The following is a 14,081-nucleotide window of genomic DNA, read 5'->3' as shown; positions in this document are numbered from 1 at the left end:
ACCGATTTGTCCGAAACTGACGTCAATCTGTTCGTCCTCCCGAGGGGACCAAAACATAAAATGGTTGCTATGGAGATAAAATCAACAGAAAAGCCGCCATTTTGGAAAAAGTGGGTTTTTTAGCAACTTATGACATATAACTCTCACCAATGGAGGAATGTGTTTTTCTGAGTCAGTTGATGATGCGGATCGCTATGCTAGCACTTTTAGCTATGTTAGCATAACTAGCATAGTTAGCATATTTAGCATTTTAGGTAATGTGTTTTTCTGAGTCAGTTGATGATGCTGATCGCTATGCTAGCACTTTTAGCCACATTAGCATAGCTAGCATAGTTAGCATAATTAGCATTTTAGGTAATGTGTTTTTCTGAGTCAGTTGATGATGCTGATCGCTATGCTAGCACTTTTAGCCACATTAGCATAGCTAGCATAGTTAGCATAATTAGCATTTTAGGTAATGTGTTTTTCTGAGTCAGTTGATGATGCTGATCGCAATGCTAGCACTTTTAGCCACATTAGCATAGCTAGCATAGTTAGCATAATTAGCATATGCAGTTTTGACTAGCCATTATCAAAAGTGGGCGGTGAGGGCGGTGAGGGCGGTGGTGCGTAGAGTTGGGCGTGGAAGGCGGGTTGCGTCTGCGGGCCATACAACGCCGCTTGCGGCTTTAATTATTATTACGTTTCTTGTTTGTTACGGACGTTTTGAGCGAAAATTTGACCCCTGCCACATACCCGAAAACTCAACAAAATTGGCACACACCTAGGATAAATTAAAAATGAATTTTCGGCAAAGAGAACGTCACCCCCCCGAAGTCGATGACATCACGGCGAGCGTTCCCGTAAAAAAAATGAATGGGCCGAAAATTGCTTATGGGGCCAAAAAAAAATATTTTGAAATACAGTTACGAAACCAAAACATGCGTGTTGGAGATATCCCAAAGATGTTATGAAATCATTATGGGATGGCCACACAACCTTCGGCTTGGCGGCCATTTTGTGGCGAACTCAGAGAAATGGCGATTTTCGTGTTTTTTGACAATATGGGAAAACGACACTTTTGTTTAAGCGATTTTCACGAAATTGCACACACATGCCAAGACCATGATTCTACAATAACCAAAGAAGTTTCGTTGACCTTTGACCTTGGGAAGGGGCGGCCATCTTGAATTTTCATAAAAAAGCACCTTTAGTAACGGATACAAACGAAAACTCGTCCTAGGGATTTTTATCGATCTTTTTGAAACTTCTCGGGCATCAATGGCAAGCTACTGTGGACAAAATGTTGGAATTAGAAGTTGTAGAATTTGAAACGCGTGCGCGTGGCGAATTCGCAACCGGCGCCATTTTAGCTAGCTCGCACATATTTTATCGGAATAGCCTGAGAATGAAATATGCGATTCCCTGGCCCACACTGAACAAAACGATGTCAGATACGAAAAAATCGATAAAGGAATGTGGCCGTGGTAAACAAAAAACGATCGCAAAAAAAAGTGCTGACTCGGCAAAAAAAAATTTTTTCGGATTTTATTTTTAAGAATCGGCTAACGAAACCCAGATAACTTTGTCGGGTATATCCAAACAAAGTTTTGAAATCATTACGTGATGGCGACACGACCTACGGTTTGGCGGCCATTTTGTGCCAAAATCGGCCATTTTGAGTTTTTCGCGTTTTTACACAATATGGAAAAATGAACTTTTTTTTGAGCGATTTTGACGAAATTTGACTTGCATGTCCGTAGCATAAGTTTACAATCACCTCTGGAGTTTCGTCGACCTTTGACCTCGGGAAAAGGCGGCCATCTTGAATTTTCTATAAAAAACACCTTTACCACCAGATTCAAACGTAAACTTGTCGTTGGAATTTTCATCGATTGTCTCGAAACTTTTTGGGCATCAATGGCAAGCTACTGTGGAAAAAATGTTGGAATTAGAAGTTGTAGATTTTGAACGGCGTGCGCGTGGCAAGCTAGCAAAGTGGCGCACTGTTATAACTCCCATGCATTTCAATACAATACAGTGAAAATTGAATGCATGCATAAATGCCTGAAACTGAATACATTGAAAAACACTGGATATGGACATATAAGGAATGTGGGCGTGGTTAGCATAAAACCCCTGTTGCTAAGGACAACAAAAATTTTACTTTTACCGATTTGTCCGAAACTGACGTCAATTTTTTCGTCCTTTCAAGGGGACCAAAACACAAAATGGTTGCTATGGAGATAAAATCAACAGAAAAGCCGCCATTTTGGAAAAAGTTGGTTTTTTTATCAACTTATGACATATAGCTCTGAGCAATGGAGGAATGTGTTTTTCTGAGTCAGTTGATGATGCTGATGGCTATGCTAGCACTTTTAGCCACATTAGCATAGCTAGCATAGTTAGCATAATTAGCATTTTAGGAAATGTGTTTTTCTGAGTCAGTTAATGATGCTGATCCCTATGCTAGCACTTTTAGCCACATTAGCATAGCTAGCATAGTTAGCATAATTAGCAAATGCCGTTTTGACTAGCCTTTATCAAAACTGGGCAATGAGGGCGGTGAGGGAGGCGGTGGTGCTTAGAGTTGGGCGTGGAAGGCGAGTTGCGTCTGCGGGCCATACAACGCCGCTTGCGGCTTTAATTATTATTATTCTTCCCGTTTCTAACGGATCCGTAGATCACAAATTTGACCCCCGCCACATACCCGAAAACTCACCAAAATTGGCACACACCTGGGATAAATTGAAAATGAATTTTCTGCAATGAGAACGTAACCCACCCCACGACGATGACATCACGGCGAGCGTTCCCGTAAAAAAAATGAATGGGCCGAAAATCGCTTATGGGGCCAAAAAAATTTTTTTTGAAATAGAGTTACGAAACCAAAACACGCGTGTTGGAGATATCCCAAAGAAGTTATGAAATCATTATGGGATGGCCACACGACCTACGGCTTGGCGGCCATTTTGTGGCGAATTCAGAGAAATGGCGATTTTCGTGTTTTTTGACAATATGGGAAAACGATACTTTTGTTTAAGCGATTTTCACGAAATTGCACACACATGCCAAGACCATGTTTCTACAACTACCAAAGAAGTTTCATTGACCTTTGATCTTGGCAAGGGGCGGCCATCTTGAATTTTCAAAAAAAAGCACCTTTAGTAACTGATACAAACGAAAACTCGTCCTAGGAATTTTTATCGATCTTTTTGAAACTTCTCGGGCATCAATGGCAAGCTACTGTGGACAAAATGTTGGAATTAGAAGTTGTAGAATTTGAAACGCGTGCGCGTGGCGAATTCGCAACCGTCGCCATTTTAGCTAGCTCGCTCATATTATATCGGAATAGCCTAAAACTGAAATATGCGATACCCTGGCCCACACTGAACAAAACGATGTCACATACGACAAAATCGATAAAGGAATGTGGCCGTGGTAAACAAAAAACGATCGCAAAAAAAAGTGCTGACTCGGCAAAAAAAAATTTTTTCGGATTTTATTTTTAAGAATCGGCTAACGAAACCCAGATAACTTTGTCGGGTATATCCAAAGAAAGTTTTGAAATCATTACGTGATGGCCACACGACCTACGGTTTGGCGGCCATTTTGTGCCAAAATCTGCCATTTTGAGTTTTTCGCGTTTTTACACGATATGGAAAAATAAACTTTTTTTCGAGCGATTTTCACGAAATTTGACTCGCATGTCCCTAGCGTAAGTCTACAATCACCTTTGGAGTTTCGTCGACCTTTGACCTCGGGAAAAGGCGGCCATCTTGAATTTTCTATAAAAAACACCTTAACCACCAGATTCAAACGTAAACTTGTCGTTGGAATTTTCTTCGAACGTCTCAGAACTTTTTGGGCATCAATGGCAAGCTACTGTGTAAAAAATGTTGGAATTAGAAGTTGTAGATTTTGAACGGCGTGCGCGTGGCAAGCTAGCAAAGTGGCGCACTGTTATAACTCCCATGCATTTCAATACAATACAGTGAAAATTGAATGCATGCATAAATGCCTGAAACTGAATACATTGAAAAACACTGGATATGGACATATAAGGAATGTGGGCGTGGTTAGCATAAAACCCCTGTTGCTAAGGACAACAAAAATTTTACTTTTACCGATTTGTCCGAAACTGACGTCAATTTTTTCGTCCTTTCAAGGGGACCAAAACACAAAATGGTTGCTACGGAGATAAAATCAACAGAAAAGCCGCCATTTTGGAAAAAGTTGGTTTTTTTATCAACTTATGACATATAGCTCTGAGCAATGGAGGAATGTGTTTTTCTGAGTCAGTTGATGATGCTGATGGCTATGCTAGCACTTTTAGCCACATTAGCATAGCTAGCATAGTTAGCATAATTAGCATTTTAGGAAATGTGTTTTTCTGAGTCAGTTAATGATGCTGATCCCTATGCTAGCACTTTTAGCCACATTAGCATAGCTAGCATAGTTAGCATAATTAGCAAATGCCGTTTTGACTAGCCTTTATCAAAACTGGGCAATGAGGGCGGTGAGGGAGGCGGTGGTGCTTAGAGTTGGGCGTGGAAGGCGAGTTGCGTCTGCGGGCCATACAACGCCGCTTGCGGCTTTAATTATGGCCCGCAGCAGTCATAGACTGCAAGGACCATATTGTAACTGGTACGAGGGTCGAACACTCAAAAAGGTCCAAAACGTCAAAAAAATGCGTCAAAACGCCAAAAAATGGGGTCAAAAGTCGCCCAAAGCACAAAACAACACGACAATTGTGTAACGCAACAAAAATACACACACACACGCACAACACCAACGCAAAAACGTAAAAATTGTAGTCGCAAAAATGACGACAAAAACACGAAAAAGCCCAAAAAAAGCCCCAAAAAGCCCTCAAAAGAAGGGTTTAAAGCCAAAAACACATGCCCAGCCTATAGTAAAAGACAGGCCGCATTGAAATACATAGGCCACCTGACTGCAAAAACTTCTATATTGTTTTTGCTTCGTTTCATTATTATTATTATTCTTCCCGTTTCTAACGGATCCGTAGATCACAAATTTGACCCCCGCCACATACCCGAAAACTCACCAAAATTGGCACACACCTGGGATAAATTGAAAATGAATTTTCTGCAATGAGAACGTCACCCACCCCACGACGATGACATCACGGCGAGCGTTCCCGTAAAAAAAATGAATGGGACGAAAATCGCTTATGGGGCCAAAAAATTTTTTTTTGAAATAGAGTTACGAAACCAAAACACGCGTGTTGGAGATATCCCAAAGAAGTTATGAAATCATTATGGGATGGCCACACGACCTACGGCTTGGCGGCCATTTTGTGGCGAATTCAGAGAAATGGCGATTTCCGTGTTTTTTGACAATATGGGAAAACGATACTTTTGTTTAAGCGATTTTCACGAAATTGCACACACATGCCAAGACCATGTTTCTACAACTACCAAAGAAGTTTCATTGACCTTTGATCTTGGCAAGGGGCGGCCATCTTGAATTTTCAAAAAAAAGCACCTTTAGTAACTGATACAAACGAAAACTTGTCCTAGGGATTTTTATAGATCTTTTTGAAACTTCTCAGGCATCAATGGCAAGCTACTGTGGACAAAATGTTGGAATTAGAAGTTGTAGAATTTGAAACGCGTGCACGTGGCGAATTCGCAACCGTCGCCATTTTAGCTAGCTCGCACATATTTTATCGGAATAGCCTGAAACTGAAATATGCGATACCCTGGCCCACACTGAACAAAACGATGTCACATACGACAAAATCAATAAAGGAATGTGGCCGTGGTAAACAAAAAACGATCGCAAAAAAAAGTGCTGACTCGGCAAAAAAAATTTTTTTCGGATTTTCTTTTTAAGAATCGGCTAACGAAACCCAGATTACTTTGTCGGGTATATCCAAAAAAAGTTTTGAAATCATTACGTGATGGCGACACGACCTATGGTTTGGCGGCCATTTTGTGCCAAAATCTGCCATTTTGCATTTTTCGCGATTTTACACAATATGGAAAAATGAACTTTTTTTCGAGCGATTTTCACGAAATTTGACGCGCATGTCCCTGGCTTAAGTCTACAATCACCTCTGGAGTTTCGTCGACCTTTGACCTCGGGAAAAGGCCGCCATCTTGAATTTTCTATAAAAAACACCTTTACCACCAGATTCAAACGTAAACTTGTCGTTGGAATTTTCATCGATTGTCTCGAAATTTTTTGGGCATCAATGGCAAGCTACTGTGGAAAAAATGTTGGAATTAGAAGTTGTAGATTTTAAACGGCGTGCGCGTGGCGAGCTAGCAAAATGGCGCAGTGTTATAACTCCCATGCATTTCAATACAATACAGTGAAAATTGAATGCATGCATTAATGCCTGAAACTGAATACATTGAAAAACACTGGATCTGGACATATAAGGAATGTGGGCGTGGTTAGCATAAAACCACTGTTGCTAAGGACAACAAAAAGTTTACTTTTATCGATTTGTCCGAAACTGACGTCAATCTGTTCGTCCTCCCAAGGGGACCGAAACATAAAATGGTTGCTATGGAGATAAAATTAACAGAAAAGCCACAATTTTGGAAAAAGTGGGTTTTTTATCAACTTATGGCATATAGCTCTCACCAATGGAGGAATGTGTTTTTCTGAGTCAGTTGATGATGCCGATAGCTATGCTAGCACTTTTAGCCACATTAGCATAGCTAGCATAGTTAGCATAATTAGCATTTTTAGTAATGTGTTTTTCTGAGTAAGTTGATGATGCTGATCGCTATGGTAGCACTTTTAGCCACATTAGCATAGCTAGCATAGTTAGCATAATTAGCATTTTTAGTAATGTGTTTTTCTGAGTAAGTTGATGATGCTGATCGCTATGGTAGCACTTTTAGCCACATTAGCATAGCTAGCATATTTAGCATAATTAGCATTTTAGGTAATGTGTTTTTCTGAGTCAGTTGATGATGCTGATCGCTATGCTAGCACTTTTAGCCACATTAGCATAGCTAGCATAGTTAGCATAATTAGCATTTTAGGTAATGTGTTTTTCTGAGTCAGTTGATGATGCTGATCGCTATGCTAACACTTTTAGCCACATTAGCATAGCTAGCATAATTAGCATTTTAGGTAATGTGTTTTTCTGAGTCAGTTGATGATGCTGATCGCTATGCTAGCATTTTTAGCCACATTAGTATAGCTAGCATAGTTAGCATAATTAGCATATGCAGTTTTGACTAGCCTTCATCAAAAGTGGGGGCTGAGGGCGGTGAGGGCGGTGAGGGCGGTGGTGCGTAGAGTTGGGCGTGGAAGTCGGGTTGCGTCTGCGGGCCATACAACGCCGCTTGCGGCTTTAATTATTATTATTCTTCCCGTTTCTAACGGATCCGTAGATCACAAATTTGACCCCCGCCACATACCCGAAAACTCACCAAAATTGGCACACACCTGGGATAAATTGAAAATGAATTTTCTGCAATGAGAACGTAACCCACCCCACGACGATGACATCACGGCGAGCGTTCCCGTAAAAAAAATGAATGGGCCGAAAATCGCTTATGGGGCCAAAAAAATTTTTTTTGAAATAGAGTTACGAAACCAAAACACGCGTGTTGGAGATATCCCAAAGAAGTTATGAAATCATTATGGGATGGCCACACGACCTACGGCTTGGCGGCCATTTTGTGGCGAATTCAGAGAAATGGCGATTTTCGTGTTTTTTGACAATATGGGAAAACGATACTTTTGTTTAAGCGATTTTCACGAAATTGCACACACATGCCAAGACCATGTTTCTACAACTACCAAAGAAGTTTCATTGACCTTTGATCTTGGCAAGGGGCGGCCATCTTGAATTTTCAAAAAAAAGCACCTTTAGTAACTGATACAAACGAAAACTCGTCCTAGGAATTTTTATCGATCTTTTTGAAACTTCTCGGGCATCAATGGCAAGCTACTGTGGACAAAATGTTGGAATTAGAAGTTGTAGAATTTGAAACGCGTGCGCGTGGCGAATTCGCAACCGTCGCCATTTTAGCTAGCTCGCTCATATTATATCGGAATAGCCTAAAACTGAAATATGCGATACCCTGGCCCACACTGAACAAAACGATGTCACATACGACAAAATCGATAAAGGAATGTGGCCGTGGTAAACAAAAAACGATCGCAAAAAAAAGTGCTGACTCGGCAAAAAAATTTTTTTTCGGATTTTATTTTTAAGAATCGGCTAACGAAACCCAGATAACTTTGTCGGGTATATCCAAAGAAAGTTTTGAAATCATTACGTGATGGCCACACGACCTACGGTTTGGCGGCCATTTTGTGCCAAAATCTGCCATTTTGAGTTTTTCGCGTTTTTACACGATATGGAAAAATAAACTTTTTTTCGAGCGATTTTCACGAAATTTGACTCGCATGTCCCTAGCGTAAGTCTACAATCACCTTTGGAGTTTCGTCGACCTTTGACCTCGGGAAAAGGCGGCCATCTTGAATTTTCTATAAAAAACACCTTAACCACCAGATTCAAACGTAAACTTGTCGTTGGAATTTTCTTCGAACGTCTCAGAACTTTTTGGGCATCAATGGCAAGCTACTGTGTAAAAAATGTTGGAATTAGAAGTTGTAGATTTTGAACGGCGTGCGCGTGGCAAGCTAGCAAAGTGGCGCACTGTTATAACTCCCATGCATTTCAATACAATACAGTGAAAATTGAATGCATGCATTAATGCCTGAAACTGAATACATTGAAAAACACTGGATATGGACATATAAGGAATGTGGGCGTGGTTAGCATAAAACCACTGTTGCTAAGGACGACAAAAACTTTACTTTTACCGATTTGTCCGAAACTGACGTCAATCTGTTCGTCCTCCCGAGGGGACCAAAACATAAAATGGTTGCTATGGAGATAAAATCCACAGAAAAGCCGCCATTTTGGAAAAAGTGGTCTTTTTTATCAACTTATGACATATAGCTCTCACCAATGGAGGAATGTGTTTTTCTGAGTCAGTTGATGATGCTGATCGCTATGCTAGCACTTTTAGCTATTTTAGCATTACTAGCATAGTTAGCATAATTAGCATTTTAGGTTATGTGTTTTTCTGAGTCAGTTGATGATGCTGATCGCTATGCTAGCACTTTTAGCCACATTAGCATAGCTAGCATAGTTAGCATAATTAGCATTTTAGGTTATGTGTTTTTCTGAGTCAGTTGTTGATGCTGATCGCTATGCTAGCACTTTTAGCCACATTAGCATAGCTAGCATAGTTAGCATAATTAGCATATGCAGTTTTGACTAGCCATTATCAAAAGTGGGCGGTGAAGGCGGTGGTGCGTAGAGTTGGGCGTGGAAGGCGGGTTGCGTCTGCGGGCCATACAACGCCGCTTGCGGCTTTAATTTACATTTATATTTGTCATCTTGTTTGCACGAAGTCAGGAAAAAAATGACTATTTATTTACTGATGCAGTTGTACTTGTTACACAGGTGATCTGCATGGACATCTTGATGACTTACTACTTATATTTTACAAGGTAAATGCATTTTACACATTTAGTGAAGTTGTACTAATCAGAGGCTAAAGTTGTTTTTTGGGGGGGTGTTATTGTTCAGAATGGGCTCCCTTCTGCTGAGACGCCATACGTGTTTAACGGAGACTTTGTGGATCGAGGTAAAAAGTCAGTGGAAGTTGTGATCATGCTTTTTGCCTACTTTCTGCTTTACCCGGATTACATGCACCTCAACCGGGGAAACCATGAAGATCCCATTATGAACCTCAGGTGAGTGGAGAAAATGTTGGAAAGATGAACCCCTTTCCCCATAAAAGATCAATATTTATTTTTATTTTTCAGATATGGCTTCACAAAAGAAGTAATGCAGAAATATAAGGTTAATCCATGTACAAGATCTTCAAAGAGTGCTTTCAGTTTAGTTTGGTAATCCAAACGTGTGAGGTGAACCTCTTTTTGACTGCTTTCAGATTCACGGCCGTGAGATTCTTCAGCTGTTCCAGGACGTTTTCAGCTTGCTGCCCATTGCAACAGTCATTGATGGGAAGGTTCTGATAGTGCATGGCGGGATTTCAGACCAGACGGACTTGAACCTCCTTAGCTCAATAAAAAGACATAAGGTCAGTGAAGCTGTGAGGTAAATACAACATTCAATAACAATAGAAAAAAGGATCTTTTCAAAATGATTTTAATGTTATTTTCCAGATATGTCTAGCAGAACCATGGGGAAAGTTTTAGGCAAAAACTTTCTGTTAGGAAACATAATAAATGTCAGTTATACTCATTTCATGTAACTTACTGCAGAAGCATCATCGGTACTGCTTTGTTTAAATGAACACCATTTTAGTAGTAGTATCAATATTTTTCTTACTTCTGAAGCATGCTCATATTTCAACTTGGCTCAAAGCTCTGCAGAAAGCCGTTTTATCTGATTCAAGTGTTTCTAGCTATAAAAGGATTTTATAAAATGATTAAACAGTATAAGATCAGGCTACAACTATTCAGACAAATTGTGTATTCAGCTGTATTGTTACAATTACTATTTCTTAGAGAAAGTCCGGAAATTATTTGATCCCTTTTCTTCTTTGTGGTTCTGACAGGCAGCCTGCTATATTATTATTTTAAGACTCTTTTAGTTTTTTGTTCACACAAGGCAATGTGACAGTCACAGCCTTACATCCAAAAGTTATTTACATTTGTCTTAAAAGCCCCCCAAACATTCAAGATTTAAAAAAAAAACATGTGCATTCTTTAAATATTACTCAAGCTTATTCTCTTAACAAATCTTCTGTGAAAAAATACAATACACTGTATTCATGAGGCATTTTAATGGTTAGTTTAATATAGATCAGATACTATTAGTTTACTTATGAGTTTATGGTCACTGGCACACAAAAAGCACAACCTAGAGACATTTCCAGTGTACAAAACCACAGTTTCCCACTTTATTCTGATCTCTTCCCTTCTTTTCCAGGTCAAATCTGCTCTAAGGTTTCCCAGGTACAGTTTAGAGAAGCTTGACATTGGTCAATCCTGCAGACACGTCAAGAGAATGAGATCCATGGACAGCTCCTGCAGCAGCAGTCGCAGCTACAGCAGGAGCCAAGGAACTCCTGGCCAGAGGTCAAAGAGCAGCTCAGAGGCACATACAGAGCTGATGGCAGGCACTCTTTCAAATGTGCTTCTGATTTTCTGCAGAAAGAGAAGATGCAAGCTCAAGCGGGAAGATAGCGCTGCCTCTACCTCTTCATCGTCATCATCTTCGTCTTCTTCAGTCTGTTCACCTCAAACTCCCTCTTCTCTTCGTCCATGCCCGTCATCCCCTAGCTTGTCGTGTAAAGTCCTTCAAGTGCCCTACCTGGACTCTCTGTCTTCTATTCCCCTTCCATCACCTCCACAGCATGAACAGGAATGGAAGCAGGTTAGAGAGGTGCAGCTTTACTTCCTTCCTTAATATGTTCCTTTTTAAACACTTTTTTGTGTTATTGTAGATTGTAGATATTCTGTGGAGTGACCCTAAAACTCAAGAAGGCTGCAGTCCCAACTTGTTCAGAGGCGGAGGCTGCTACTTCGGCCCTGATGTCACTCAGAAACTGCTGCTTCAGCATGGACTGCAGATGCTCATTCGCTCTCATGAGTGCAAGCAGGAGGGGTACGAGATCTGCCATGGTGGAAAGGTGTGATGTAATGCATTCATGCAAGTCTGTCCATACATCTGTGAGTCCAGAGAGGTAAATGCGTGTATTTGCAGGTGATCACCATCTTCTCTGCATCTAACTATTATGAAGAGGGAAGCAACCGAGGGGCTTACATTAAACTGGGCAGAGAACTGGTTCCACGCTTTTACCAGTACCAAGTCAGCCGCATAACACGCAAACTCACCCTGACCCAGAGGTACGTGGAGCATGTTTGGAACTGCAAAACGGAGTAAACACAGCTATAAACTAATAGATCAAACGCTCTTTTAGGAGGAAAAGCAGGTGTGCAACATTTTGTTTCAACAAAAATATATTGTGGCGTCCCTTTCCTACACTGTCCCTTTCATCTCTGTTAGGGTTCTTTATTTCGGTTACTGTGGCTGTAACCAGTGCCATGCAACTTGCCCAACAACTCTTATCCCCAAAACAGAGAAAATGCTCCCCAACTTTAATTACCTTGCTCCTGCACCAGCCCTTCCATCTATCCTATTAGGCCAATAGCTTAACCCCATTAGTCTAAACCCCCTGAGTGACAGAACTGAGGACCAACCGGCGCCTCTTCCTGATCCGTTCAATGTACTCCGGAACAGTCTCCCAGTCCAATTCAGTCCACTACAATGGTTTTTTTAAACTAAGAAAATATTGTTTTTCAAAAGAATGAGTGGAATTTTCACATTTTTTACTCTTTTACCTGTAATATCAGTTTGACTGTTAAATCTCTCTTATCTATCTGCTTCACTTGCTAATAAAAAAAAGATTTTTATGGGAAATTCTTTGTCAAGCATACAAAAACATGAAGCTGCTTGACATATATATTTTAAAACTTTCAAAATAAAGGCGTATTTAGAAGCAGCTAGACATTTTTAGGTTTAAAAACATGTTATCAGACAAGATATAGTACAACAGGTATTTATTCAATGACCAACTACAATGAATATTGTGTTTTAGGAGTTTTTAACCATGTTTTAAATTATAAAGTTACACTTCAATTTGTATTTTTCAGTATTTCTTGATTCAAATTTTTCTGAATCAGGAGCAGAGGAAAGAATTCTGTTTGAAAAAGAGCGTTTTTGTTACTCCTTGTCTCAGAGACGAATTTCTGCTAACTATTGCCGCTCTGCAGAAACTGTCCTAGAAAATGGCACAAGTTTTTTGATTTTGGCTTTAAAAAAACGACAATCATAATTAAAAGACCACTGGGAACACTAAAATAATTTGAAAAGTGATCGGAGTGGGACAACAAAGACAAGACAACAAGCTTCCAAAAAAGTATGAAGCACAGGTCATTCATTGTCTTGACAGAATTTTGAAAACATTTTTTTATTTCTTGTTTGTTATTTCTTGTCATTTCCTTTGTCATGAACATCTATTCTTTCAAGCTGTGGTGAATGACTTGTGGTAACCTTTGTGTCTGCAGAATTCGCGCTGCTGAAGGCTCGGCTCTGCGGGCCCTAAAAGAAAAGTTGTTCGCTCATCGCTCTGAGCTCGTGGGAAGCTTCCAGCAGTATGATCCAGATAACACCGGTGCTCCATTTTCTTTACATTCTCTCACCTCTCAAAGCATATACTTTTGTAGACATGTTTAACTCTTAAAATCAACAGAAAAGTTTTTAAACGTATTTTTATACAGGTACTGTATCAGTATGTGAATGGGCTCAGGTGTTGGAGTGTGTACTGAGGCTGGACCTGCCTTGGCGGACACTTCGCCCACATTTAGCCCGCCTAGCATCAGATGGCAGCGTTGAGTATCAGTCCTGCTTTGAGGATATGGAGCCCGGAGCCACTCTGCCTAAGGTCAGAGAGGAAGGGACTGATGCTGATCTTTTCTAAATGTTTCCTAAAGGATTTTATGTGTCCCATCACCCCAACTGACTCCCCCCCTATTTAGAGAGAGAAATCCTTCCGGGTTAGGCCTTTACTTAGTTTGTAAAAAGGTTTATGTTAGTATTTTGTGAAAATGTCCCAGAAAAAGTATGCAAATAGGAAGATTCTAGGTTTTTTAAACAAAAATGCATCAATTATATTTGTAAATTTATTTAAAAAATTGCTCTGTAACAATACAAAGACCAACATATATGAAACATTGTACACTTCTTCATGAAAATGCAGAAAATGTATTTTAGAAAATACTTGATGAAAGAAAACAGAAGCAGATTAAAATCTGTTTCCTCCTTGGAGATGTTTTCCATGCTGTCACATTAACCAAATTAAATGGTTTTACTTGTGGACAAAAATGTTTTAATATCGTCTGTGTAAAAGAAATTTTGTGTAATTAACTGATGTTCTTATTTTTTAGCTTTTTTCTTTTTTTTTCTATTTAGGTCACTCCAAACCTCGCTGAAACTTTATTTAGATACAGAACAGACATTGAAATCATTTTCAACATCATCGACAAAGACCATTCAGGTA

At 39.9% G+C, this 14,081-nt stretch overlaps 1 protein-coding gene across 2 annotated transcripts in view; it reads left to right on the top strand.

The window, feature by feature from the left end:
• The window catches only part of ppef1 (protein phosphatase, EF-hand calcium binding domain 1), a 29,639-nt gene that overhangs the window by 14,873 nt on the left and 685 nt on the right, over window positions 1–14,081 (top strand). For both annotated transcript variants that reach the window (XM_020712694.3, XM_078944285.1), the window contains 11 exons: window positions 9,452–9,498; window positions 9,578–9,744; window positions 9,817–9,853; window positions 9,945–10,094; window positions 10,949–11,097; window positions 11,173–11,395; window positions 11,466–11,651; window positions 11,726–11,868; window positions 13,090–13,196; window positions 13,303–13,466; window positions 13,994–14,078. In XM_020712694.3, the coding sequence (XP_020568353.1) occupies window positions 9,452–9,498; window positions 9,578–9,744; window positions 9,817–9,853; window positions 9,945–10,094; window positions 10,949–11,097; window positions 11,173–11,395; window positions 11,466–11,651; window positions 11,726–11,868; window positions 13,090–13,196; window positions 13,303–13,466; window positions 13,994–14,078 (1,458 nt within the window). The remainder of the gene's footprint in view (window positions 1–9,451; window positions 9,499–9,577; window positions 9,745–9,816; window positions 9,854–9,944; window positions 10,095–10,948; window positions 11,098–11,172; window positions 11,396–11,465; window positions 11,652–11,725; window positions 11,869–13,089; window positions 13,197–13,302; window positions 13,467–13,993; window positions 14,079–14,081) is intronic.

The sequence above is a fragment of the Oryzias latipes genome, chromosome 3, assembly GCF_053564925.1.
Source record: "Oryzias latipes strain Hd-rR chromosome 3, Olatipes_Hd-rR_3.1".
Lineage (NCBI taxonomy): Eukaryota > Metazoa > Chordata > Actinopteri > Beloniformes > Adrianichthyidae > Oryzias > Oryzias latipes.
Note: the sequence above shows the minus strand (reverse complement) of the source record. Positions and strands in the feature narration are given on the sequence as shown.